Source organism: Monoraphidium neglectum (genome assembly GCF_000611645.1).
Source record: "Monoraphidium neglectum strain SAG 48.87 unplaced genomic scaffold scaffold00210, whole genome shotgun sequence".
In the NCBI taxonomy this organism is placed as follows: Eukaryota; Viridiplantae; Chlorophyta; class Chlorophyceae; order Sphaeropleales; family Selenastraceae; genus Monoraphidium; species Monoraphidium neglectum.
In genome coordinates, this window is record NW_014013418.1 from 2818 (window position 1) to 25069 (window position 22252).

General features: G+C 65.4%; 5 protein-coding genes across 5 annotated transcripts; 3 read left to right on the top strand and 2 right to left on the bottom strand.

Annotated features, from left to right (window-relative positions):
- Window positions 1–1868: 1868 nt before the first annotated feature.
- Window positions 1869–4581, top strand: MNEG_1962 (trypsin; the record flags this gene model as incomplete). Its single annotated transcript, XM_014049554.1, has 6 exons — window positions 1869–2168; window positions 2361–2449; window positions 2645–2698; window positions 2964–3142; window positions 3499–3678; window positions 3953–4581. The coding sequence occupies 6 exons, from the start codon at window positions 1869–1871 to the stop codon at window positions 4579–4581; spliced, it is 1431 nt and encodes a 476-aa protein (XP_013905008.1).
- Window positions 4582–5121: 540 nt separating this feature from the next.
- Window positions 5122–5668, bottom strand: MNEG_1963 (hypothetical protein; the record flags this gene model as incomplete). The annotated part of the gene is made up of 2 exons (XM_014049555.1): window positions 5122–5544; window positions 5648–5668. 2 exons carry the CDS (start codon window positions 5666–5668, stop codon window positions 5122–5124), a joined length of 444 nt encoding a protein of 147 aa, XP_013905009.1.
- A 2026-nt stretch (window positions 5669–7694) lies between these two features.
- On the top strand, window positions 7695–13864 carry MNEG_1964 (hypothetical protein; the record flags this gene model as incomplete). Its single annotated transcript, XM_014049556.1, has 15 exons — window positions 7695–7781; window positions 8119–8339; window positions 8556–8743; window positions 8918–9103; window positions 9326–9432; window positions 9670–9748; window positions 10039–10269; window positions 10517–10707; window positions 11026–11262; window positions 11587–11985; window positions 12213–12343; window positions 12596–12744; window positions 12952–13052; window positions 13352–13464; window positions 13678–13864. 15 exons carry the CDS (start codon window positions 7695–7697, stop codon window positions 13862–13864), a joined length of 2607 nt encoding a protein of 868 aa, XP_013905010.1.
- Window positions 13865–15534: 1670 nt separating this feature from the next.
- On the bottom strand, window positions 15535–17876 carry MNEG_1965 (hypothetical protein; the record flags this gene model as incomplete). Its single annotated transcript, XM_014049557.1, has 5 exons — window positions 15535–15821; window positions 16089–16739; window positions 16946–17070; window positions 17278–17427; window positions 17677–17876. The coding sequence occupies 5 exons, from the start codon at window positions 17874–17876 to the stop codon at window positions 15535–15537; spliced, it is 1413 nt and encodes a 470-aa protein (XP_013905011.1).
- A 1435-nt stretch (window positions 17877–19311) lies between these two features.
- Window positions 19312–22180, top strand: MNEG_1966 (Zinc finger with UFM1-specific peptidase domain protein; the record flags this gene model as incomplete). The annotated part of the gene is made up of 7 exons (XM_014049558.1): window positions 19312–19332; window positions 19533–19618; window positions 19793–19941; window positions 20191–20340; window positions 20567–20734; window positions 21003–21816; window positions 22003–22180. 7 exons carry the CDS (start codon window positions 19312–19314, stop codon window positions 22178–22180), a joined length of 1566 nt encoding a protein of 521 aa, XP_013905012.1.
- Between the last annotated feature and the right edge of the window lie 72 nt (window positions 22181–22252).

The following is a 22252-nucleotide window of genomic DNA, read 5'->3' on the forward strand; positions in this document are numbered from 1 at the left end:
CACACACACACACACACACACACACACACACACACACACACACACACACCACTAGACACACCACACACACTCACTCACTTACTCACGTGCGCAGCATTACAGCATGGCAGCACATACGGCAGCACAGGCCTGCCGACCATCGCACAGCTGCCTGCTGCGGCAACCACAGCACCCCCCTCCAGAGACCCACCAGCACGGGGAGCCTCATCATGTCGCCATAGAGTGCTGCCTCCTGCCCCATCGCCCTCTCAGCCGCGGCGCTGGCGCTGTGACCCACAATGAAACGCACCACCACCCCGTGGCGGCGCTCCCACCTGTACTTACAGGTAGGCAGGTGGGCGACGGTGCAGTGTCCGTGCAGACCAGGGGCGGATGATGCGTCACGCAGCAGCAAGCGAGCCAATGGCTGCGCCGCGGGCGCGGCAGGGTGCTGCTGTTGTGGTGCATGCATTTGTTGCATGGGTTGTCAAACAGACTTAGAGCTGTTGCTGTTGCTGCACGGCTTTGGCTGCCCACGGATAGCCTGTAAGAGGGGTGTACAAACAAGTTGGTCCAAGCATGCGGCCAAGCAAACGCGCTCACTCGTCAAAGCTGCTCCTCACAGCAGAGAACCACGTCTTGCGGATGGCGGCCCGGCGGCGCTCGTAGTCGTACTGCAGCGAACAGCACCAGAAGGGGCGAGATTTACATGCCATAACAGGAAGGGGAGTGGACAGTTGAGCGGCTCCCATGCGCGCGTGCACGCGCACTTCGGCGCTGAGCGGGCAGGAGGGCCTGCACGCACGCCGGCGACGGAAAAGCGCTGACCCTGACGCGGGGGGGTTGGTGCGCCGGCCCCCACCTGCCCTGTGCGGGCAACCTGCTGCTGCTGGCTGTATTGCAAGTGCTGTCTTGGCGCACCTTGTCGTCATCACTCGGGTTGTGCGGCACCGAGAACGACGAGAAGATGCCAACGAGTGCGCGAAGCTTCTTCCGCTGGGGCTTTGGGGGTTTGCCCACAGTGCCGCCGCAGCCTCCATGCGATGGGTCTACAAGCCCTGGCAGGTGGCCACTGGTGGCGTGCATGGCGCCCGGCAGGAGGCCAGCGGCTGTGCTGAGATGGGCCTGCAGCAAGGCGCCGGCGAAGAATGCCGCAATCAGCACAACGCACGCGCCCAGACGGCTTGCCGCAGCACGCCGGTGCGCCTCCTCTGCGTGCAGAAGCCGCAATTTGTAAGACGGCTTATCACAGGTTGGGGTTAGGCTGACCATTGTTTCCCGAGTGCGATTTTGCAGATTTCACTTGGTTGCGGCAATCGAATCCGCAGGGTCTTGTTCAGCACACAACGCGTCACAGAAAGTGGCGACAATCACCAGATTCCAATGGCCCAAAGACCAGGTGAATGCAGGGAGGCGCGAAATGGTTGTCCTCGCTGACCTTGGACCTCGGCGAGCTACCTCTCTCTGAGCGCTCAAATACAGCAACATTCACTCAAATAAGGCACCTACTACTGGTTGACAAATCCGTTTGAGTCGCAGTCATCTGGGCGTGTTGCACGGATCACGGGTGAGCTGTGGCTGCAGGGCGTGTGGGTAGGTGCTCAGATCGGTGAATCGGTCCCTTGCGTCTCGTACATGTTGGTCAGATGGAAGCCCCCCTCTCAACACCCCCACCCCTCACCCATTGAACAGGTCACCAGGCGCGTGTCCCTTCATAACCCCGGTCAAACACGTCTGTCATGGCAGCGGCGCCGCAGGCGCTTGCCCTGCTCCTGGTCCTTGGGGCCACCTGGAGCGCGGCAGCCTCTTCTGCGACGCGCCTCCTGCCCCAGCTCATCTCCGGCGTCCCTATGCCCGACAGCCTCCTGCTGACTGAGCACCTTGGGACCATGCTGCATCACCTGGCGATCGCGCCGCCGCTCCACACCCAGCCCCTGGCGCGCCGCCTGATGCAATCCGACAGCAGCAGCGCCGAAGGCGAGGGCGCCTCAGAGTCGGGGCCGCTTCAGCAGCAGCAGCAGCAGCAGGATGCACAGGTGCAGGGGCAGCCCCCAGAGGCGCAGATGCGTGCCGGCTTTGGTGCCAAGCTCCTGGCGTCGTCGGCCGCCAGTGTTCTGGGGGGCATGCTGCCGAGCGAGTGGGACTACAAGATCGTCGGCGGCAAGACAGCGCCCCCCGCACGGTTCAAGGTGAGAGCGCTTGCCGTGAAGGGAGTCATCCTGCAACGCCAAGGAAGGCGCTTGCCCCTGCGATGTCTGTCTATCCATCTGCGGCTCATGCTTGTCCATCCATTTTGGCCGCGCCCGGCACCCACTGCAAACCAGCCCGCATACGACTCGGTAGCAACACCCCACCCTTTCCCTTGACTCCCCGCCTTTCAGTGGTTCTGCAGCATGAGGTCTGCAACAACGGACTTCCATTTCTGTGGCTGCTCCCTCATCGCGCCAAACGTCGTGCTCACGGCCGCCCAGTGAGTCGCGCACCAGCAGGAGGCTGGGCTCCAGTGCGTGAGGCAATTGCAGCTGGGCTGTTACACGGATGCTAATCAAATCACGCACGAGATTTGTGCTGCGGTCATGGATGCCCTCACCCGCGGAGCGGAAAGCTGTTTTCAAACTTGCGACCCTCCCGGGCTGGCCCCAAACCTCCACCTGCGCCCGCGCAGCTGCCTGGACCAGGCTAGCAACGCCCTCAAGTATCCCATGATCGAGGTTGGGAGGTAGGGAGAGAGTGCAAAAAGGAAACGCAATACGGTTGGTGGGGGTGCAGTGCAGATTTAGTGCAACTCCTTCCATGCAGTGCAAGATCATGCTCCTGTCTGTAGAGCCAAGCCATCAGGGCCGAGCGCTCGGCTGCGCAGGATCGCTCAGCGAGCAGGCCGGCCTGGCAACTGGAGCTCAGAGCCGCCTGGCAGCTCGAACACGTGTACTTTTCGCGCAGCTACCCAACAAAAACCTGCCTGCCAACCTCCACCCCAACCGCAGGTACTTCCGCACCGCAGCCAACAGCACGGCGGCCTCCCTCATCGACAACAACTACGACCGGGCGCGCTGCACGCGATCGGTGGTCCACGCGGGCTGGACGCCCTCGACAGCGCGCAATGACATTGCGCTGTGCTTCTTCAACGGCGCGTCCAGGTTCACCCCTGTGCGGCTCGCGCAGGGTGAGTAGACCAATCGGACAAGATGGCGCTGAAGGGCCAGGGAGGAAGTACATGCGCGCGTGTGTGCATTTGCATGTATGTGTGTGGCATGTGCGCGTGCATATGTGTTGTGTGAGTGTGTTCAGTGTGACGCACGCATCAGCACTCATGTGCGTGTGTGACGAAAGCTACAGATCAGCAACAATGCTTTAGTGAGAGTGCAGGCTGCTTTTTTGCAGATGATGAGAGCACTGCACTGCTGAGGCGGGTGTCCCCACGTGCTGGCCGCCTTCCCACACCCTCGTCCCTGCATGCTGGTCGCTCACACCCACCCACGCCCACTTGACCCCTCCCTTCATCTCCCCGCCGTCGCCCAGCCGGCAACGACACGCTGCCTGACGGCACGCCTCTGACGGTGATTGGCTTCGGTCTAACCAAGGAGGGCGGCACCGCGTCCGAGTCGCTGATGATGACCAACGTTGACGTCATCAGCCCCGCCGGGTGCAACATCAGCTACGCGGGCATGCTGGGCGACGCGCAGGCGCAGATCTGTGCAGGTGGGGCGGCGTGGGGCTGGCGGGCCAGGGTCAACCGCACAGCCCATTGGGGCGCAAGGCGGGGGTGGTCAGCTGGATCAGTCTCAGGTATTGGCGTCGTGTGGAGGGGTGGGGCTGCGGTCTTTGCGCCCTCCCACTCCCTAGCACGTGCAAGGGCCCTGCTGCTGCGCTGGGGGTCCAAGGGCGAGGGTCCGCCCGGTTGCGCTGTGCACCAGGCGTGCAGAGGACGCCCGACCGCGCCGACCGCCCCTCCCCTTCCGCCGCACCCCCGCAGGCGTGCCCTCGGGCGGCGCCGACGCCTGCCAGGGCGACAGCGGCGGCCCCCTCTTCGCGCCCGCCGCCGCGGCCGGCGGCGCCGCCGCGGCGGACACCCAGTTTGGGGTCGTCTCGTTCGGCAGCGGCTGCGGCCGCAAGGGCTTCCCGGGGGTATACACTGACGTGCGGGCCTACGGGGGCTGGATCCAGCAGCAGATTGCGCTCGCCGCAGGCGGCGCGGACACGCCCGCGGACGCCACCACAGTCACGACCTCAAGCAGGCCCCAAACTGCGACGGCGCCGGGGCAGGCGGCAGCCGGCGGCGGCGCGTGCGGCTGCACGGCGACGGGGGTCAGCGGCGGCGTGGATGTGGGCAAGGCGGATTGCGCGCAGCACGGACTGGACTACGGCGATGACTCATACTTCTGCTATGTGAACACGCCCGCCGACTGCGCGCCCGCGACGGCATCGACCGCCTACCCAGGTGCTGCCTGGATCGCGTGCGCGCCGGCCGCGGCCGCGCGGGCGGCGCCGCTGGGGGCGGGCACGCCGACCACAGCAGCCACAGCGGCGGCGGCGGCGCCGGCTGCGCAGCGCGGCGTGCGGGCTGGCGCGCTGCTCAAGGGGTGGCAGAGGCTGGGGCGTTGAATGGAATGCGGGACGCATCTAGTGTCCCACAAGTGGGGAAACCTTGCAGTCCTAGCTCAATCGCCTCCTGGTGGGTCTCTTGCAACACGAACCAGTGATATATTATGATGGGGGGGGGGGCGGGGTGAGCCTAGGCAATGCGCGATCGCCTTTTGTTTACAAAAACCTGCCCCCCAAAGCGTGGCTTCACTGTAAAATGCAGCCATGTACAGGCGTTGCGGCGACGGCCAGGGCATTGAACCCCAAGGGCCGGATTGGACGGGAAGGGACTACAGCACCCAGCTCTTCCCACGCGAATTCCTTCGCACGGTACTAGGCCAGGCCCAGCCACAGCTTTCGGAGATCTCACGGGATCCGAGCCGTTGTTTGAGCTGGTGAGAGCCGTAATCCCTGGGTTCCGAGGCGTGCAGAGTATTTGCGGGCGGGCATTGTGGTTGTGGCAACATGAGGCTGCATGGGAGGCCGAGGGCAGCAGCGTTGCTTTGCAGCCTTGCAGGTGGCTGAGGTAGGGGCGAGGCGGCTGCGAGAGCCTGAGGGCGCTCAGCCGAGGAACAGGGGCGCGAGGGCCTCGAAACCAGGCGCCGGCGCCAGCCGGGGAGCCGGCACCGGGCTGCGCCGCGCTGCGACCGAGCCCTTTGTGCGCGCCTTCTTGGCCGGCGGCGGAGGCGGCGCCGACGCGGCGCAGTCGTCGCTGGTCGGGCCACTGACGGCTCCGTTGAGGCTGCTGGCGCTGCTGCATGCTGCGTGGCCCACTCGCCGCCACGAAAAACCTGCTGCACCAATGCCAAAATCCACGGTGCCGGACGAGGAGCCCGACGACGGCGAAGCCGGCAGGGCGGCGGCGCGCTTGGCAGCTTTGGGGCCGGGCTTGCCGCGCACGGCCTCCCTGGCGACGCTGAGGCCGAGGAACTCAGAGACCTGGCGGTAGTTTCGGAAAGACTGGCCACAGGGGCTGTAGTAGTACTGCAGGTGTTGTAGCGATGGGGAGGGGCGTCAGGAGGGGTCCAAGGGGGTGCAGGGGGGGAGGGGGACAGGTCCAGAAGCGGACGGTTGGCGCAGCGCTCACGTTGTCGGTGGTGCGCCCCATCTTGCCGTTCCGTCTTGCAGTCACGCGGAAGCGCATGCGGCAGGACCAGCCGTCCTCCCAGACACCATCTGCGAGGGAGCAACAAGAAGGACGTTCCCGTTCAGCAAAGATGCTGGCACGGTCGCAAAGCCAAGCTCAGCAAGGCCGGAGCCCTCGCCAAGGCCAGGGTTGTTACCATGTAGTAGCACAAACTGCCGCAACTTGTCAAGAGCTTCGCGCTCCTTGTGGGCCTGCTCCTCCTGCGGCGAGGGGGCGAGAGCAGCAGCGGCCGCCGTTTGCCTCTGTGCCGCTTAGGGGCCGTCAGCGGCACTCATCATACCCCCAAAACACGCTCAAAGGCGTACCGGTGTCGGCAGAGCACTGGCAGCGTCCAGCGAGAGATCCATGGTTGAGGCTGCTCCAGTGAAGGTCTACGATGCGTCGCCTGTTGATGATGTTTGCTTTGCGAGCGCAGTGCGAGCGAGTGTGTCGCACGGTGAGCAGGGCAGACCCTACGCAATTGACCATTCGCACCTGTGGGAGGTGCGGAGGCGTTGGCCTTGCGAGGACACAGCTATCAGAAACGCAGCAAAAACCACAGTCGCATCCCGTGTTCTAGAAAATTGCGCACAAGGCGCAGGCCGGGCAAAGGCTATTGATGGGCTCGCCGTTCATGTTACCCCTCCGCCCCGGGATCCCACATGACCATGTGCTGCCACGCCCAAGTGCTGGTCCAGCCTTCCCCGGCAAATGTTTGTATCAGGTGGAGCATGTGAGTTTTGTGTGAAACAGTTTTGCATCCAGTATGGCAGCAGGTCGTCGGGCGAATTGCGAACCGTGCCGACCCGTGAGCTGTCCGCCCGAGCCTTGAGTCCTGGCACTGAGCCACAGGTACTGTCAAGTTGGGGCTAATTCCACAGCAAGATCTGTTGCAAATGGTGGCCTTCTCAACCCGATTTGAGTCGTCAAGGGAGAGGTTGCAAGTGGTGGCGGCATTACTGGGCGTCATCTGCAGCCAAGGAGGATGAGTACCCCACACACCACAAGACTGTTGTCATATTGTGTTGTGTGCGTGAGGCACATGAGCAGAGGGTGCCACATACTGTAAGCAGCAATGTAGTTGAGTTCAGCAATTTTTGAAGGGATCGTATCGCCTCAAGCACATGAAGGCATTTTTGCTAGCACCTGAGACGACAACTTGTTATGTATGTTCCCAGTGCTTTGAGTGGACAAAAGTGCTCAAGCCCTTTGTGCCACCTGCCTTTTCAACATGAAGATCCTCAAGGCAGTTGTTCCGGCATTGATAGCATGAGCTCTCTCGAGCCATCACCAGCGCGGCCCGCAGCCGCCCCCGAACCACCACCCTCCAGCGAGCGGGACGAGACACGCACGCTGAGTGGTGCAAGCCCCATGCATATTGTGCTACTTTTGCGCTGATGACGAGGGGTTTGAGTTGGAGCAGCCCTAGAGGAGCCCAAGGTATGGGAGCACAGGCTATCTTCCACAGCGGCCCCACCAGCAACTTCAACTTTAGCGGCGCCTGGGTGCGTTGCTGCTTGGTTGCATGGCCCAGGCACCTTTCTTGATGCGAAGCGACCCATTTGTAGCATACGCGGACGCCACCTAAATGCTCTGGGCACACTTAATGGCCAGCGGAGGGCTGAGCGCTGGGGGCGCAAAGGGCGAGCCCAGCCGCATCATGGCCTAGACGGCCCTCGCCTGGTGCAATATCTACCGACCCCCCACCCCTGAATCAGCCGTGTCTGGAGTGTGTTGTGCAATAACGTCAGTTGTCGTTGCATTTTTGACAAAACACAATCGTTCACTCGGTGTTTGGCGGAAGGTCTGTACCCATGCCTCTTTGCACAGGTGCCCCGTGGCCCTTTGCCCGCGCCCCCATGTCGACTCCGTCCTCCCTCTCCTCTTCAAGAGCGTACTTGCGCTACTCCAGGTACAAACTCCTATCGTAATACGAGCCCCCAAGATACGTGCGTTGCAAGGCTTTTCACCGTGCTTGCACTGGCTTGACCACGAAACGCGAGCAAAAATGACGGTGGAGACAGTGGAATCCATGGCTCATACAAAAGGAAAAGCACCCGAGGAGCCCCCGCTCGTACGCGGAGGCAAAGACTGGGTAAGCTGCGGGCCCAAGAATGCCATCCTCCTGCCTCGGAGGTTGCAGCACCTCGCGCGGCGCTTATGACCATTATATACTCTGTATTATCGCGATTCGATGTATCGGCGAGCGTCTTGCTATGCCGCCACATGCCCCCCAGAAGGGGCCATGTGATGCACACTGCTCTGCTGCTGCGTGATGCGCAATCTGCCCGATGCGCACAACCCAGCCCCCGCATGAGCCATATTCAGGCCTTGGAATATACCCAATACATTATCAGCTGCCGCTGCCCCGCATCCAACGCGGCGTCCCCCCGGCCCCTGGCGCATGTGCCCCCTCTCGCACCCGCGCACAGGCCCTCCATGTGCCTGCCACCGCTGTTGACGCGAAGGACGCCGACACCCCCGACAACTGGGTGCCCCGCGACCCCCGCATCGTGCGCCTCACCGGCCGCCACCCGCTTAACTGCGAGCCGGCCATGCAGGACCTCATGGCAGCCGGCTTCATCACGCCGCCGTCCATCCACTACGTCCGAAACCACGGCGCCGTGCCCAAGCTCGACTGGGCGACGCACAGGTGCGCGCGCTGCGCCGCCCCCTGCCTGAAATCCCAAGGCCAGGCCGGCTCGGCCCCTCCGCCGCCGCCTCCGCGCCGCTGACTCGCCCCTGCGGCTGCCAACCAACCCCCGCCCGGTGCTCGCCGAGCGCCCTTTCCTTTGCCAGCCTGCCTTCCAACAGAGAGCCCCCGGCCAACCTCTCCTGTCCGCCTCACCACACGCGTTCGCGCTCCCAGGATCGACATCAGCGGCCTGGTGGACCGCCCCTGCTCAATGAGCATGGACGAGCTCCTGACGCTGCCGTCGGTCACGCTGCCGGTGACGCTGGTGTGCGCGGGCAACAGGCGCAAGGAGGAGAACATGATCAAGAAGTCGATCGGATTCAACTGGGGGCCCTGTGCTGTGTCCACCAGCTACTGGACGGGTGGGTGATCTTACTGGTGGCGAGCCACGCCCCCCCGCGCTGCGCTCTCTTGGGTTTGGGGTTGGGCGTGGTAGTTTTGGGGGCTGTACATAGGGTGGCGGTGCTCCTCAGGCTGGCCTGCTGCGCCGCCCCGCCCGTCCCCGCAACCCGGGCCGCCACGCGGCAACCCCCCAGGCGTGCGCCTCGGCGACCTGCTGCGCCATGTGGGCGTCGACACCAGCGGCGCCGCCAAGTACGTGTGCTTCAGGGGCCCGCTGGGGGAGCTGCCGAAGGGCAGCGACGGCTCTTACGGCACCAGCGTGCGCCTGCCCTACGCGCTGGACGACAGCAACGACGTGCTGGTCGCGTACAAGCAGAACGGTGCGCGCTTGCGTACGGGCATGCGTTTGTGTTCATGCGCACATTGGTTTTACAGTGCACAAGTCGGGCTGGGGTTTGGGTTGTGGCGCGGCCAGGCAGGGTTGCGCAGACCCAGGCTTTCGCCTCGGGGCAGAACGCGGCTCCCACTCAATAGCTTCCACGGCAGCAGGGCAGCATGGCTGACCCCAGCGCTGCCGCCCGCGGTCTCCGTGCCGCCTGCAGGCCGCTGGCTGACGCCAGACCACGGGTTCCCGGTGCGCATGCTGATCCCTGGGTTCATCGGCGGCCGCATGGTCAAGTGGCTGTGCCACATCACCGTCACCGAGCAGGTGCGCCCGCCTGCGGGTGCGCTGGAGGAATCGACGCCGCACACGCTCTAGGTCGGGAAAGCAGGGGCTGTGAGGGCCCCTGCCAGCGCAGGCGACAGCGGCGCCCTGGCGCGAGGCAAGCCGGCCCGGGCCGCCTGCGCGGCCTTTGATTTTGCCACAGCAGGGGCTGCTGGCCACGCGGTCAGCCTTTGGCCCTCTCTCAACATTGGACCGATTTATCCTCGGACTTCGCCGCAGGAGTCGGACAACCACTACCACTACATGGACAACCGCGTGCTGCCGCCCCACGTCGACGCTGAGCTGGCGACGAAGGAGGGTGAGCCGACTCCTGCACCCACAACCGGCGCGCCTGGCGCGCCGCGCCTGGACCTGTCAGAGCGGTCTTGTGTTGGGGCGGGGGTAGGGTCAAGACTGCAGGGCGCGGGGGCCTCGTGAGCCGCCGCGACGCCGCTGCTTTCGCGCTTGCCGGCTGCCTGATTTCGCAGCTGGCGTGAACCCCTTGGCAAGGCAGCCTCGTATTGCAGCTATGTCTTTGGGCTCTGTCTTTCATCTGAAACCTCCCCCTGCCTCGCCTGGGGCCCCTGCCTCGCCCTCCCCGCCCCCCAGGCTGGTGGTACAACCCCGACTTCATCATCAACGAGCTCAACATCAACAGCGCCATCAGCCGCCCCTGGCAGGACGAGGTCGTGCCCCTGGCCACCAACCGGCCCTACGAGATGAGCGGCTACGCCTACACCGGCGGCGGCCGGAAGGTCACGAGGGTCGAGATCTCGCTGGACGACGGCGCGACGTGGAAGCAGGCGGAGATCAAGCGCTTCGAAGAGCCCACTTCGTACGGTGAGCGACTGGCGGGGGCCGCACGCCGGAGGCCTGCGGTGGTTGCTGCAGCCTGCGGCGGCGCCTTGGGCGGCTTGCAGGGGAAGCCGAGGGCATGTGGCGGCCGGCGGGGAGGGGACGACGTCCAGGCTGTTTGATTTTGAGCCGCTGGCGCGGCGCATATGTGTGGAGCTAATCCCTCCCTTTGGCTGCCCTGCAAGGCTCATGCATTCGCTGCTCGCCGTCCCCCCCTATTTCCCACCCCCAGGCAGGTACTGGTGCTGGGTCCACTGGTCCTTCCAGGCCACGACCTTTGACTTCCTGGGCTGCAAGGAGGCGCTGGTGCGCGCGTGGGACAGCAGCCAGAACGGGCAGCCGGCATACATCACGTGGAACGTGATGGGCATGATGAACAACTGCTACTACCGCGTGAAGATTCACCGCCAGGTGGACGACCAGGTGCGCCACCAGGGGGGGACATGAGGTGGTTTTTTTGAGTGGTTTGAATCAGGGTTTTGCTCAGGGGTTTCCGATTTTGGGGTTTCGCTGATGTTGGTGCTGCAAGAAGTGCGAGCTTTCAGATTCAAAGGCTTTGGGCTTGCGCATCTGCTTGGGGAGGCGAGTGAACCACCTGGGGGTTCACGGCGCCTGCAGCGGTCCGGACAGCAGTGTGCAGCTCGCGCCATCAGTAGCAGGGTGAGCCTGGTGTATATCCTTCCCCGACCCACCCTTCCTTGCTCACATGGCGCCCCCCCACCATCCCCCTTCGCGGCGCAGGGCAACATTGGCCTGCGCTTCCAGCACCCGGCGCCCGTGCCGGTGGGCGAGCGGGGCAACGTCGGCTGGCGCGAGGAGGAGAACCTCGCGCGGCAGGGGCTGGCGGACGCCCAGGCGGCGGCGGCGGCGCCGGTGGTGGCCAAGGTCGCGCCCACCAGCGGGGTGCGGCTGATTACGATGGAGGAGGTGGAGAAGCACACGACTGAGGAGAGCGCTTGGTTTGTTCACGAGGGCAAGGTGAGGGGGCGGGCAGCTGCTGTGAGGGCCCTGGCTGGCCGGTCGCCGGCTGCGCACCCGCGGTGGTAGTTTCCAACAGACGCCAGGGCACAGCTAGGGAGCTCGGGGGCTGGGGCCCAGGGCCGCCACCACCTCAGCGCTTTGCAGGCTGGGCCCCGTCGGCCGAGGCCGGCCCGCGCTGGCAGCTGCGCGCTCGTGCCGGCCTCGCTTCTCAGAAGCGGCCGCACCAGGCAGCCTCCCACGCCGCCCCGCCGCTCGCCTGCAGACCTCTAGAGTCTGGCACCGACACCCATCCACCCCAACCGCGTCCCCACCAACCGCCAGGTGTACGACGCGACGCCCTTCCTGGCAGACCACCCTGGCGGTGCCGAGTCAATCCTGATCAGCACGGGCATGGACGCGACCGACGAGTTCAACGGCATCCACTCCTCAAAGGCCAAGGGAATGCTCGCCGATTACTACATCGGCGACCTGGCAACGCCCGAGCAGGTGGCGGCGGCGGCGGCGTCCAAGGAGGCGGGCGCCAGCGTCACGATCAGCGTCGTAGCCAACGGCGTGCACAAGGGCGCGGCCGCGCCCGCGCCCGTGGTCAACGGCGTCGGCGCCGGCGAGCTGGTGGCCCTCAACCCGCGGAAGAAGCTGGCGGTGCCGCTGATCGAGCGGCGGGAGCTCAGCCACAACGTGCGGCTGTTCCGGTTCGGACTGCCGTCGCCGCAGCACAAGGTGCGCGATGCTGCCGCACGTGGCGCCCCTCTGGAGCCCCCTTGGGACCGCGCCGGCCTGCTCCCCACCTCGTCGTCGCCCCACCTCCCTTGAGAATACAAGCAATCCACCTTGCATGCTGCGTTTCGCATCCCTGCCTCACCGCCCTTCTGCTGCCGCTCCAGCGTCGCCCTTTGTGCTGCCTCTGCTGCCAACCCCCCTCCCATCCCTTTATCTCCAATGCGCAGTTCGGGCTGCCGACCGGCAAGCACGTGTTCCTGTACGCCAACATCGACGGGGAGAACGTGATGCGCGCCTACACGCCCACGTCGAAGGACGCCGACCTGGGGTACTTTGACCTGGTCATCAAGGTCTACAGGTGAGGGGCAGGCGCGGTAAAACATGTGTGCGTATGCCTCTGTGTGTGTATACCTCTGTGTGTGTGTGAGCGCTTCTGATTTGTTTGCGTGAGTGAGCGTTTGGGCTGTTTGTGTGTACACACGCAACGACCTTGGCTTGTCTGGCCTGCCTTTGAGACTGACTGTGATGCTGCCTGCTCACTGCCCAGCACTACCGGCTCCTGCTGACCCTTGCCTCCAACCTTCTTAACAACCAACCCCGCCTCTCTCAGGGCCAACGAGCACCCCAAGTTCCCCGACGGCGGCAAGATGAGTCAGCACCTGGACTCCCTGGCGCTGGGGGACGAGGTGGAGGTCAAGGGGCCCGTGGGGCACTTTGTGTACACCGGCCGCGGCACATACACTCTCAACAACAAGCCCGGTGAGCACGGGCTCCGTGTGAGGCAGGACACTGCCTATGATTGCTTTGCAGAAAAGGAAACATCAATCATCTGCAAAAGGAAGCTTGTTGCAGGTTGCATGAAAGCGCTGGCTTCGTTTCAGGCTACCCAGTGCAGGCGAGCACAACTCTTTTGCAACCCCCCTCTGATGTCTGTCTGCCTCCTCTCCCGCCCGCCTTGTCCCGCAGCCACCGCCAAGCGCATCAGCCTGATTGCGGGCGGCACAGGCATCACGCCCTGCTGGCAGGTCATCCGCTCCATCTGCGAGGACCCCGAGGACACAACACAGGTGGGGCCCCGGTGGAGTGGCTGGACACCTGGCAGGCAGCTGGACGCGTGCGGCTGGGGGCGCAAGGCGCCAAACCCGTCTGCCTGCCTGCCTGCCTGCCTGCCTGCCTGCCTGTGCGCGGCAGTTCTTGACCCGAGCTGACCGCTGCCTGTAGGTGCATTGCAAATTCACGGTCACCTTTGCAGGAATGCTGTTCTCGTCTTTGCCTTGCCGCGCCCCTTGCGCCATCCGTGGGCGGTTGGTGTCTGTCCTCTCACCCAGGACGCCGCCCGCCCGCCCGGCCGCATTGTCGACCGCAGGTGTCGCTCATCTACGCCAACCAGACGGAGGGCGACATTCTGCTGCGCGAGGAGCTGGAGGCCATGGCCGAGGCGCGGCCGCAGAATTTCCACCTGCACTACACCTGCGACAGGTGCGCGCGCTCTTGGAGCGCGGCGCGGGGCGGCAGCGGGCGCAGTGCTTGCAATCGCGGCCGCGCCGGCGGCAGCGGCAGAGTGCGCCCGTTGCCTCAAATCAGCCATCTGAACACGAGAGGGGCCTGTCTCCAGGCGTCCGTACAAACGCCCCTGACCGCATTCCCTTGCCAACCCTGGTGCCACCTCTCCTCTCCTGATCCACCGGACAGGGAGGTGTCTGAGGGCTGGAAGTACAGCGTTGGGCACATCAACGAGGCCATGATCCGGGAGCACCTGCTGCCCGCCGGTGACGACTCCATCGTGGCGATGTGCGGGCCGCCCGGTATGATCAAGTTCGCCTGCATCCCCAACCTTGAGAAGGCCGGCCACAAGGAAGAGGCGCTCATCCAGTTCTGATCCGGGGCGGCCGTGGCTGCTTGCGTAGTTGGCAGCGGCTGTTGACTGCCCACGGCGGCGTTTGTTTTTTGCACGTGCGTCGGTCGGAACACCATGCATCGTCTCGGCCCTTCGTGCGCGCGTATACATACAGGCGCCGCGCGGGCGATCTTTGTTCACGGGTGCGTGCGGGCACCGCGGCACAGACCTGCCCGGCCCCCCACGTGGAGGCACGCGCCAGCGCGTGCCGGACGGCCCCGGTCTCTTTGCATTTGTTTGTCGTTCTGATGATCCATTGAGCGAGCAAGCACGGTCCAGCTCTGGGGGCGTCCAAGGGCCCGTTGCGCCCACCCCCTACGCCGTTACCTCCAGCGCTGAGGTTTGTACAGTCCCCCTCCCCCAACTCCACCGCCACCTAACCGAAGCTTGCTTGAAGAAGTGCAGGGATACTGCCGGTTAAATTAGTCGCTCAGCACTGCCCCTGAGCGCTTCCAAGGTGACATTCACCTACAGTGGTTTTTCGCGTAGTACATTGTTGGAGAGGCGGCTCGACCTGCACACACCCTGCCCATATTTGCTCCCCCCGCGCACGCACGCCCTGTGTGGAGTTTGGCGCATTCCCATCTCCTTGGCAGCGCCCAACCCTTGAAACTGTAAGCATATTCACCTGATGACAATGCTTTGAATGTTCTCTCTTTCCAGCAGCTTGGGGCATGGGGCTGTTGTATGTGCTTTCCTTGTCAGCAAGCGCAGCGATGATGTGGAAGCTACCGTTGCAACTAATCCAACTTCATGCATCCAAGTAAGACTGGTTACAGCCCGCTGGGCCTGCAACCCTCCTGCTTGCGATGCTTTTTGCTTGTGGTATGGGACCCCAGTCCGTTGGAAACCACAAACCTATGCAGCTGAGCAGCTGCATAGGTGCCGGGCGGCCAAATTCCAGCACGCAGTCATGTACAAGGGATTCTGCACCTATGCACGACTAACATTCTCACCCACCGCCTGCATCCGCACTGCACGCTGCAGGATCCGTCCTTGAAAAGCATTGATTACAGCCGCGTGCCCATCGCCATCGCGCGGCGCAGCGTTGGCACTGCACAACTGGACCAGAAACCGTCCTTAGAAGGCTGGCCATGAGCGGGGGAAGGGGGATGCATATCGTTTGTATCCGTGTGACCAAATTTCTCATCAACCTACCATGTACACGAAACGCGAGGGCCAGACACATTAGGATGCAACAGCCACCACAATTTCGCCACACAGGTATGATACTATGGGGAGCCAACCCAGCAGGGGCCCATGGCGGGAGGTCTTAACCCCGGCACCAGGGGGTTGAGGTGGGGGGGGGGGGCTGCAAGCCATCAAAGGCCGTTGGTGGCCAAATGGTCCCCATGCACTGCCTGCAGGGGGTGGAATCGAGCATCCTAAACCAGGGTGGTGCAGCCCCTTACAGTCGTCATGTCGCGGGGCTACAAGGGAGGGCGGCCCCACGACAGGGGGCCCCGGGTCAAGCACGCTGGCTTATTTGCAGCCAACGGACGGAGCGGGCAGCGCGCAACAGACGCAATCGCAACCAAGTTATGCAACAAAGGACACCCAATGCCCTGGGGGGCTGCGGCGCTTTGCAGATTCTGGCAGGTGGCCCAAGCGAAAGCCCTCTGCCATTGCCGTCGTCGGCAACTGCGCGCCGCTCACACAGTGGCGAGCGGCGCCGAGGCGCGCTCCCCCTCCGCCGCCTGCGCAGTTGCCTTTGCCGCGGCATCCTTTGCCGCCGCATGCGCCGCGGCGGCCCCCGGGATGCGCGCCATCAGCTTGGCCTCGCTGCGGGTGCGCGCCCACTGCGCAGCGCCGTGCATGAGCAGCCACGAGGCGCCAATGTACATGAAGATCAGCGCGATGACAGAGGGGATGATGGCCTTCCAGGCGCGGTTCAGGAAGGGCAAAGCCGCCTGCACGCGGTCCATGTTGCATACGCAGCCTGCGGCAGGTGCAGGGTGGGCGGGAGGGGGGGGGGCGTTGAGCGCTGACACCGCAGCCCCGGGCTGCGGAGGCGAGGCGGGCTGCCAGGCGCTCAGCAAGTGTCAAGTAGCAGCAACCAGAGTGCTCCCATGACGCTTGTGATGCACACCCGTGCGTTCCTGCAGGAACCACATGCCATGCAAGCCCAGCCTCGAGTCTGGTTTGCGAGCGCCATACGATGTTGACCCACCAACCCCCACTCCCCTGAGCAGCCGCAGCCCCTCACCTGCGCTGGGGTCCACCCACCACTTCTCTGACCGAAGGTCAATGCAGTAGATTGGGCACCCGTTGGGGTTCAAGATCTGCCCCTCAATCGCGTTGGTGACGTCCGTGATTGCGCCGACCAGTGGGTTCGAGCTGCCGTTTGGCAGCAGCTGCGGCAGCCCTGGGATCGTGATGTTGGCCGGCAGGCCGGGGATCGCCGACGGGATCGCCGACGCGGCCGCGTTGATGCCCTGCGCGATGCCCTGCGCCAGCTGCCCGAGGCCGCTCAGCAGGGGCACAGACTGCTGCAGCCCCCGGCCGGCCGCGCCCGCGCCCCCGACAGCGAGCAGCGCCCCGACGGTCTGGCCGGCGCCGGCGGCGTCAGCCTCCTCCAGCAGCCTGCGGCCGCCGATGCTGGGCAGCGACTCGAGCAGGCCGGTGAACCGGTCCGACAGCGCGCGCGACGAGTCGGCCACGCGCGAGACGCTCGACCAGACGGGCCCGATGAGCGCGACGGCGCGCGTGCCCACGATGTCGAGCATCTGGGCCATGTAGCCCCAGACCGCGTGGCCGGCGACAGACACGACTATGAAGACCACGATGATCCAGAGGAGGGCGTGCGCGACGGCGCTGAGGGCCTGGAAGCGGCGGCAGCACGTGCGCCAGTGGGCGTCTGGGGAGGATGGGGAAGAGGGGTGGGCGAGGGGGGTGTCAGTTTCGGGGCGCCGGGTTGGGTCGGGGAGAGGTGACTGGCGGGTCGGTGGCGCCGGCGTGGGCGCCGTCGCGCCGAGGCGGGCAGCGCGCCCCGGGGCGGGCACACGACAGGCCCCGGCGGCCGCGCTCCGCGCGCTGCGGCCGCCCGCGCCCGCGCGCGCTCACTGGGCCGGTGGATGTCGAGCGTCTTTGCCAGATAGGCGCGCCACGCGCTGACGAGGACGGCGAGGGTGACGAAAAAGGGGTACAGCACCGCGGTCACCACGAGCAGCGCCTTGATGGCGTCCCACCTGCAGAGCGCAGACGGCGATCGAGTGACACCGGCGTCGGCTGCGCTGGGACATAGAGTGGACACTCCCCTGTCCCCAAATCCACATCCAAATCCACCACAAAAGCACGAGGCACAAGGTTTGTGGGCAGGCGAGGAAGCCAGGATTCCGGGTCAGGCTTCCTCGGTATGTATGCGTTGCAGGGGCCCGGCCCGGCAGGGGGCTCACCAAGGGAAGTGGACCCCCAGGATCTTCATGGCGGTGTCGGTGGCGTTCCTGCCGCGCACCACCAGCACCGCCCAGGCAATGAAGCTGCCGATGCAGGTGAGGGTGGCCAACACCAGGATCCACCATTGAAACGCGGCGCCAGGGCGGCCCCTGTTATTGAGCCGGGGTGCGGAAGAAGTGATGGGTAGGGGGGGTATCAGCATCAGTGCCGCTGGCAGCGTCGGGAGGTGCGGCTTGCTCCAGGACAGGGTACTGGGGAACTCAGGGGAGGGGATTGGATGCGCCGCGGGCAGCTTCCCGCCGGTGCCTGCGGCTCCGCAGCGCCTTCCAACGTGCTTCCCCGACGCTTCCGGGGCGAGCCTAGGGGACTGAGTGGCCCCACGCTGCCTGGTCGCTCACTTCTTGCCGTAACCAAGCGCGTCGGCGATGGACTCGTTCCATATCATCTCGCCGTCCACGTCTGAACCGCCGTTGGAGCCGCCATGGGAGCCCCAGCCGCCGTCGCCCTTAACCAAGCTGTCATCCTTCGAGGGCTGCTCAGACTTGAAAAACGCAAACGGCGCCTTGCGGCGTGGCGGCGCGTCGAGGGTGCCCACCATGGCTGCTGCGGGTGCGGCCGCAGGTGCCGAAGGGCGGAGGGAGGGCCGCGGGGTTGAGGGGCGCTCGCAGCTGCGGGTGGCGGGTGGTCTAGTCTCCTGGTGGGCCGCGTCGCAAGGTCCCGTGCTGGGTGGCGCCTCGCTTCCCACAGGCGCCGCGTGGGCAGCGGTCAGTCTGGTCCGCCGACAACTCTCATGCGCCTGCACTCGGATTGCAACCCAGCAAGAGCGAGGTGGTGCCCGGACGCACTGACAATCCTCCAAAGCCAACCGTCGGGCGTATGACACACAATCACCTGATAGCAGCACAAGTACGACTCAACAGGCTCACGCAAACGGCAAGGGCCCGTCGCAGGAAGCGATCACTGCTCGGGACGCGGGCTGCCTGGAATAGCGCTGCAGGCCGACGGGACCTCTCAAACTTCGGAGCGATAATGTATAATGCATAAGTCACCGGTATCTCTCCTTTATGCAGCGCTGAATCAAGTTTTCTGCCGGGTAGAAGCTAGGGGGAGCTGGCTTGAGCAGAGGTGGTGATAGAGAACTGGTGTACGACCGGCACATGCTGATATTGAGTGAATCCGCAACAGGATTCTGGATATCAAGTCCCATATACACGCTCCTGATGTTGCGAGCGACGGATGTACGAACAGATCACCGGGATTATCTCCGAGTGCAACGGATCCAACGCCAAAGCAAAACTTAGATGCTCGAGATATTCACGTAACTTATTAACACATGTACATCCAGCAGGCAGGCGCTGCATGACAGTCGCGCCTGGGCAAGCGCAACGCAGCAACAAGCGTGCAGCAGTGCGGGCAGCGACGGCAGCCAGCACTGCGACTGATGGCGGACCTGGTAGAATGCCCCGTGTGCGGCCTCTTTCTAGACGTTGGACCCGAAGCAGAGGCGCACGTGGCCGCTCACTTTGACGCCAGCCAGCCCAGTGGCGGATGGCGCCAAAACGGCGCGGCTGTCGGGAGAAACGGCACAACAGGCGGCGACGAGCTGCTGAGTGCCTTGGGCGGCGTAACCTGCCCGCTCTGTGGCGATGTCGTCGCGCTTGCTGACCTGGACTCGCATGACGAGGCGCACAGGTGCGTTAACTAGTCCAGGGCGGCAGCGTCAATTCTGCCCTGGCTTGACAGCATATGGCAGCAAAGTTCTGAGGCCGCAGCACGAAAGCCCACCGTGATATCCTGCATGCGATGCATGGCGCGAGCGGGGCCACCATGGTCTAGCATGCAAAGCATCTCTCCTCAGCGGCTAGCTGCGTTGACGCTTTGCACCTGGCTTGCGCGTGCAAGCGGCTGTGTACTCACCATGCATGCCCGCTGCCCGTTCTTTTAGGTTGCAGCAAACCGAGGCACAACAGCGGGTGGCGGCGCGCGAGGCTGCGGGCAGGGGCGAGGCTGAGCAGTTTGCCGCCTTGCAAGCGATGTACGGCTTCTCAGACAAGGTGCGCCCGCGCACCTGTCCAGGATTGGTGGTTGGCAGACGTGCAACGGCACAGACCAGGCGGCTCAGGGGGAAAACGGTGGGCTGTTTTCATCGATGTGTTGACCGGCAGCTCGGCGCCCATCTGCTTGTGAGCTTGCTCTCTTTGTGTGAATGTTCGTGTCTTCACGTGCCTGCGCCAATCGCGCTATCCCCTTGCAGCCTGCCGCGCGTCCTGGCAGCTGCTACCGCTGCGGCCAGGCCGGCCACTGGGCCAACGACTGCCCCCGCAACCCCGACCGCATCAGGTGGGCTTTTCTGAGGGCCAGCTGTCTGCGGCGCGTGCAGGATCCAGTGTGTAGCAACCCAGGAGCCTGCTGTTGCCAACCTGCCCACGGCCCAAGCATCCTCAGTGAACAGCCAACCACGATGTACAGTAAACTGACATGATATCCTTCTCTTCCCCAACGCCCCCTCGGCAGCGCCGCGCCTCGCCTGCCCACCCAACCCCGCGAGCTGGCGCGGCAGCAGCGGCGCGAGCCGAGCCCCTTGGCCGACGCTGACGTCATCCCGCTGCTCATGGCGGCGCTGGTCTCAGAGCTGCGCGCCCACACCAGCATATACCTCTGCGGTGGGCCGACGCAGGCCGCCTCAGGACGGGTGGGGCTGTTGCATTCTGGATTCGGCCGGACGAGCACTGTGGCATGCTGTTCTGCTGCAGCACGACCGTCTGAGCGACCGTGCCCAGGAAGGCTGCATGCTGTTGGTGCTGGCGCTGACCCGCAACGACGGCCCCCCTCTCGCTCCGTCGCTCGTTCCATCTATAACGCGGCATACACCTCTTTGCCTGCTCCCTGGCGCCGCGCCGCCCCGCCGCCAGGCTACGCCGCGCACCTGTCGCGAGCCGCGCAGGATTCCGGCTGGGGCTGTGGGTACCGCAACCTGCAGATGCTGGCGTCGCACCTGCTGGCGCGACGCCCTGATGCGCGGCGGGTGCTGTTTGGCGGCTGCGGGTGGCTGCCAGACATACGTGAGGACGGGGCTTAGTCAGAGGGGGCTTGGGTATGCTCTCAGCAGAGGCGGGGGCAGCGGACCATGCTTTGTAGCTTGAAGCTGATTTTTTTCTTGCCTGGGGCGGACGCCACAGCTGACAGCCCGCTGCAGCCCCATGTGGCCTGTTTGAAGCCAACCGACCCCCGGCGGCGCGCCCCCGACCCCACCCCTCGTACCTGCCCGTGCCGCGGCCGCGCCGGCAGCCTCGCTGCAGGCCTGGCTCGAGGCGGCGTGGGAGGCAGGCTTCGACCCGCCGGGGCGTGCGCAGTTGGGCGGCGGGGTGCAGGGCACGCCCAAGTGGATAGGCACGCCCGAGGTCGCAGCGGCGCTGCGCCAGTTCGGGATCGACGCCCGCATCGTCGACTTCTGCTGTGGGTCTCTTTTGGCATTGGAATGCGTGGGAGGGTAGGGGCTGGGCACCCGGGGGGCCTTGCCCGTTTGGGCGGCGCCTGCGGGGCAGCGCGTGGGTGGGGCTGTGGCAGCTGCCTGCAGATCATTGCAGGGCGCGCCTCCGTCCCTGAGCCGTTGGAAGCCATGCTTTATTCCCAGGCACTCAAGCAACACGCACTCGCGTGCATGCAACAGCACGCGCATTCGCACCTCGCGTGTCGAAGCGTGCGCGCCCTCCATCGCGCGCAGGCCAGGCGTCCACCTCAGCGGACGCGTCTGGCGCCACCGTGCACCTGAACGTCGCCTGCGACCTGTGCGGGGCTTCGCCGCTGGTGGGCGTGCGCTACAAGAGCACCGTCAAGTCAGACTTTGACGTCTGCTCCCGCTGCTTTGCGTCGCCTGCCGCGGCCGCGGCGGCGCCATACCTTCCGCTCGGGGACGCCGGCGGCGGCAGCGGAGGAGGAGGAGGCGGAGGAGGAAGAGGGGGCGGAGCGAGGGGGAGTGGGGTCGGCCGCAGCGAGGGGGACGGAGGGGCCGGCGGCGGCGGGGTGCGGCGGCAGCGGCTGCCCCCGAGCGGCAGCGGCTGCGAGGGCGGGGGGAACGGGCTGGACCTGGACGACTCTGGGGCCGAGGCAGAGGGTGCCTGCGGGGCGGCCGCGGGCGGCCGAGGCGCAGGCGGCGGCAGCAGAGGCGGCAGGGGCCGCCAGGGCGGCCGGGGCGCCGGGACTGGCCCCGCGCCGCAGCGCCACAAAGCGCTTGTGCAGTGGGTGTGGGACTATTTCAGCCAGGGCCCGCCGGGTTCCAGCGGCAGCGGCGGCGGCGGCGGCGGTGGCAGCGGCGGCAGCGGCAGCAGCGGCGGCGGCGGAAGCAGCGGCGCGCTCGCGCAGCTGCGCGGCTCGCCGGTCACCGTGACGCGCCACGCGCCACTGTACCTGCAGCACGAGGGCCACAGCCGCACGGTGGTTGGCGTGGAGCGGCACGCGCCGCCGGGGGCGGAGGCGGCGCACCGCCTGCTGATCCTGGACCCGGGGCATGACGCGCAAGCCCTGCGGGAGGCGCTGAGGTGGGCTGCCCTCGGCGCTGCGAGGACCTGAATCGGGACAGAACAGTCCCTCGAGTTCGCCCAGCCGCCATGGTTGATCCCAGGCCTCGTGTGTGTGCTCTTGCAGTCGCAACTGGCTCGCGCGTTTCCTCACCCTCGCCGCTCCCCCGCGCACGGCGCCCTGCGCCCCCTGCCCGCCGCTCGCAGCAACCGCAAGGGGTGGCAGCGCCTCGTGAAGCGCGGCCTCCACGCGCTGCAGCGGCCCGAGTTCCAGATCTTATACGTCCCCGACGATGGCGGCGGCGGCCCGCCGCCGTTTGCGGGGGGGAGCCGTGAGTTCGAGGCCCTGAAGGTGATCTCTGCGGCCGACAAGTTTTATTCGTGACACCATCTGGCACGGAGGGTATCGTATCCCCGCCCGCCCTCCGCAGCAGGTGTGCCGCGGGTGCGGTCCGCT